Source organism: Apium graveolens, unplaced genomic scaffold (assembly GCF_009905375.1).
Source record: "Apium graveolens cultivar Ventura unplaced genomic scaffold, ASM990537v1 ctg5263, whole genome shotgun sequence".
NCBI lineage: Eukaryota > Viridiplantae > Streptophyta > Magnoliopsida > Apiales > Apiaceae > Apium > Apium graveolens.
The window spans coordinates 42,497-47,336 of NW_027418895.1; the positions used below are offsets into that span (position 1 = coordinate 42,497).

At 34.0% G+C, this 4,840-nt stretch overlaps 1 protein-coding gene across 8 annotated transcripts; it reads left to right on the forward strand.

Annotated features, from left to right (window-relative positions):
* The first annotated feature begins 994 nt into the window (after positions 1-994).
* LOC141702512 (mitochondrial import inner membrane translocase subunit TIM44-2-like) lies at positions 995-4,550 on the forward strand. 8 transcript variants are annotated; one of them, XM_074506175.1, is made up of 6 exons: positions 995-1,456; positions 2,233-2,327; positions 2,431-2,499; positions 2,687-2,759; positions 3,510-3,652; positions 4,162-4,550. In XM_074506175.1, exons 1-5 carry the CDS (start codon positions 1,343-1,345, stop codon positions 3,522-3,524), a joined length of 366 nt encoding a protein of 121 aa, XP_074362276.1. In that variant the 5' UTR covers positions 995-1,342; the 3' UTR covers positions 3,525-3,652; positions 4,162-4,550. The 8 variants fall into 8 exon arrangements, 4 of the variants coding, with proteins under 4 accessions (XP_074362276.1, XP_074362277.1, XP_074362274.1 ...); XR_012567150.1 differs by having other exon boundaries at positions 995-1,444; positions 2,233-2,499; XM_074506176.1 differs by lacking the exon at positions 2,687-2,759.
* Positions 4,551-4,840: the final 290 nt, after the last annotated feature.

Below are 4,840 nucleotides of genomic sequence, written 5' to 3' on the forward strand. Positions count from 1 at the left end.
TATCAGTCAAATCAGTCATAATAGACCAAGGCCTGTTTGCGCTGCTGTCCCGAATGAAGTATCGATGCTTTTAAAATAAAATTTCGATGATCCAGCCGTACGGATGTTAAAAACAATCGATTTTAGTCGCGTACCATCATTATTAGGTTTTCATATTTATTTTGCGAGATTTTATATCAGTCAAAACAGTCATAATAGGCCAATGCCTGTTTGCGCTACTGTCCCGAATGAAGTATATATGTTTTTAAAATAAAATTTTGACGATCCGTCCGTACGGATGTTAAAAATAATTTATTTTAGAGGTGTACCATCATTATTAGGTTTTTTTATATTTATTTTGCGAGATTTTATATCAGTCAAAGCAGTCATAATAGACCAAGATCAAGTCATGTTTGCTCTACTGTCCCGAATGAAGTATCGATGCTTTTAAAATAAAATTTCGACGATTCGTCTGTAGGGATGTTAAAAACAATCGATTTTAGGCGCGTACCATCATTATTAAGTTTTTTTATATTTATTTTGCGAGATTTTATATCAGTCAAAGCAGTCTGAATAGACCAAGCCCTGTTTGCGCTACTATCTATTTTAGGGTGTACCATCATTATCATAATATAACAGTCAAAATAGACTAACCTCCAAAGTGCACTATTTTTTAAATCTGTTATTGATTTTGATTTTAATTATGATATTAATTTTGATTTATGAAAATATCCATAAATATGACAACTTTTTTTCTTTCATGTTTTCTTTTTAAACAAAATATAATATGTTTAAAAAAACTTATACTTTTTAAAATTGTAAGAATAAAAGTAAATTCATATATTTAGATGAAAAATGGAAGATATTCATTTTATTTACATGTAAGTAGGTATTTCTAAAAATATTAAAAATAAATTAATAAATAACATTTTTATGAGCTTTGATTTTTTTTTCTTACTCAAGCAAAAACGATACATACTCGGACTTTAAGAGCAAAATCAAAATCTAACAAAAAAACCTAATCCAACTGTTCTAAGATGTGCCAGCTCATCGATCCGTGTGAAACAAACAGATCTTGTGGTATATACACATTCACAAATCAATCTATCTCTCTCTCTTTTCCCCCAATTCTCAAACCCTAAATTCCCAAAGCAGCAAAGAAGTCCGCCGAGAAGAAGATAGTAGCCAAGAAAACTCAGGCGGAGAAGACCAAGGACAAAACCTGGAGTTTCGAGGAGCTATACGCAAAGGCGAGTTCGAGTTCCAGGACCTTTGGTGGTGGCATCAGCGAATTCTAGTAGCTCAAATGGAAAATCTGGAGACCGAAACGCTACGGTGTTGATAGAGAGTACTTTTAAAGGAAATGAGAGATGTTGCTCCGATGAGCGATGCGGACTCTAAGACTACAGGTCTAAGCATTCCGAGACGGAGCAGCGGAGACGAAGCAAGATTAACGAGAAGCAAGGTTCTTTTTGAGGTGTCAATTTGTTATTTTTTTCGTATTGATGATTGTGTTTTTGTGGTAATTTGAATTGTGGTTTAATTCCAGGATTATAAAGAGGTTTAGGTAATTGTAATTTCACCTTTGGTGTTCTACATGTTTCTTACTTTACTTTTCTACAATCTGCCCCATCCAACTACTAGAGGAACGTCGATTGATGATACCTTTCACCTTACTCTGGAATTCAATTCTTGGTTTGATCACCGTTAATATACTTGGTTTCGCAAACAAGACACTTTGATCTGACTTTAGTTATACATGTATAGTATACATTCACCTTATGTACCATCCTATAGCTTCTGCAGGCCTTCATCAAAATCAAGTGAAAAATTAGAACTTGATCACATCTGGTTCTACATATAATTTTAATTAGCCAACATCAAGAATCAAGATTAAATATGGGTAATTGTTGTGTTTCTTCTGCTTCTTCTTCTGTTAATCAGACTCCATATTCCACAAGCCACATCAGCTCAGGTACCACACAGTTATTCTCTCTGACTTTCTTTTGGCTAATCCGTACATGTCTGATGATTCTTATAACAATCTCATAATTATGTAACTCTTGTTTAGTTGTAAAGTCTCTGTCTTTTTTACTTTGGTGTTGATCTTGATCATATTTGGAAGTGTTATAACAATTTAAGATTCTGAATTACAACATGTTAATATGTAATCAACTTTGTTCATTAGATTCTAGTTGATGATGATTATATTCCGTGGATTTTTCTTGATTTGCTGTAAATTTTATATTTTAGGAGTTATATCACAGACAATCAGCAACACAACATCTTCAGGAGGCAGCAATGTTTCTGGGAATAGCCAGTTCTCGGCATCAAGTGGAGGGTCAGAGGTGTGTCCTAGTTGTCAGATATTGCCAATTCCTAATTTGAAGGTGTTCACTTAGGCAGAACTAAAGATTGCAAGTTAAATCACTTCTTCCACTTCTGCAACAGTATCAACGAGAGCGTCTTTGGGGAAACAGCTGCTGGAATATCAGTTAAAGAAATACGTCGTCGAGATCCGTATGATTACATTCTTGTTTTTGTTACTACATTATACTCCTTCTGTCCCATCTTAACTGATGTTTGACTCTCCGATACACATATTAAGGTGACAAAAGGTGAAAATTAATTAAAATGAGGCGGAGGGAGTATCTAGTACTGATCTTGTCCAGCCCACTAATAGTCATAATATGCAATTTCCTGTTAGATCTTTCTCGTTGCCAGAATTTAGGGACGAGGTTCAAGAAGTTGTCAGGCCAATCCTCAATGCTTACTATAAAGTAAGTCTTACGTTCTTATTAGAAGTTGGGTAGATATTCACATTCTGTCGATTTGTAATCTTGGGTGCACTTATATAATATTTGTTCCCTTAAAAAATAAATAAATGTAATATTTGTTTTTATATATAAAGTGGATAAGGACTGCATTTCTAACATTAATTAGCAACTTTTGCCCTTAATTTTATTCATATATTATTATATCTGTAAAAGCACATGTCTGGACATGTGTATATCATACTCATAGTGAACTTTACTTAAAGGGAGATGTCAAATTTCTGAAGAAGTATTGTATCCCTGAAGTAATTGAACCGTGTAGTGCAGAACACAAGGCTTATGCAAGCCAAAATATTGTAGTTGATAAAAAGGTAAAATAGACCAAATCCAGATGGATTCTCTTGCTTCGGATGATAGTGTTTTTTTTTCATGTGGTCTGATTTACTTGGTAAATCTTGAGCTGTTTTTTTTAAAATGGTCAAATCTTTTGGGTTTTTATTTCTGCATTATTTACATGTCTTTATTCTGAGTTGCTTAATCATTTCTTATCTTAGCTGAATACATACGTGAAATTTATGTGATGTAATACTTCTATGAATAAAGCATGAGTATTGTTTTCACACCTTTCTCATCCAAATCTTGTTAAACTGGTGGGACAATCTCATTGTCTTCTATACTACAAGAAAGGCAGTAGTAAGTCGGCCTTTGTGTCTTTAACCAGAGTCTGACAATCTCATTGTCTTCTATACTGAGCAGGAGGATGCTCTGTGATGCCACTTCCATGGGAAATACGCTTAAAGATTTTGATTGGAGCTGCTAGAGGTCTAACATTCTTACACGCAGCAGAAAAAAAGATAATATATAGAGACTTCAAAGCCTCAAATATTTTACTGGATGGGGTAAGTATAACCAGTACAGTAGGTTGGTTTGTCCGTGCCAACAGGGGCATAGCCAGTAAAACCAATTACTCGGTTCAAAAAGTCAGAAAATAAATTCAAGTATATTTAAATAATTAATATATAGATATAATTGCAAGACAAATTGTAATATTAATAATATATAACTAAGTACATCAATTCCATAATTATATTACAAGCAACAGAATTACAAGTTCAAATTAGGCAGAGTGACTGCATAATAATATTCATTATATTTCATTTATCTTGCGAATAGAGAATTTGCTAAGCAAGTTACTTTATTAGCATAAATAGATCAATTTGTCTGGGAATCCTGATTACTTTAGATTGTGACTTTTTGCAATATTTGAATATTAGAATCCTGATTAGTTTTCTTACAATCATTCACCTAACTATTTTTTTCCGATAGTTCCTATAGTTTGCGTATTATTTATTTATGTCATACAACATAGCTAATCAAGTCACTAACTAATGTCGGTAATCAATTTCAGCATTGTAAGCAGGAATTCAGCGTGGATTGGATCCTGATTCTGATAATCTATCAATTATCATTGAGTCGCTTACTTTGACAGCGGACCTGAAAGAGAGTATTGCATTAGAAAAGGAAAGGATGAGAGTTGTGACTAATAAAAGCCAAGGGCATATAGATCTTACTAACCAGCTGGTTCGTGGCAGAGCAGTAACAAGATTCTACAGAAATGGGTAAAATGGACGTCAAATTTGTCAGCACAGCTGAAGAATCTGAAATATGTGCTCTCTCTTTTCCGTGTTGCTAAAGTAGCTTCCAGATTAATTAGTTAAGTTAATTGTGATTCCTGTATAATAGACTTGTAATGTTTGTAGATTAGTAGATTAGTTCATCAGTACTGGTGATATTGTATTGTGATAACATTGACTTTGATTGGAAAAAAGTTCTATATAGAACTGGGATTTAATTTATGCAGAAAGTATATTTCAAATTTTGTCCATTGTTACTCTGTTGCAATAGGTATTAAAAATGTTGCAAATAGGTACTAAAAATTGTTGCAAAAGGGTCATGTGTTAAGCTGGACCCACATGTCAGTGGGCCCCACATGCCAGTGGGCCCCACCTGTCAGTATCCCACATGTCAGTGGGCCCCACATTTTTCACGTTGCAAAGTGCCATGTGGCAGTCCACGTGGCAGTCCAC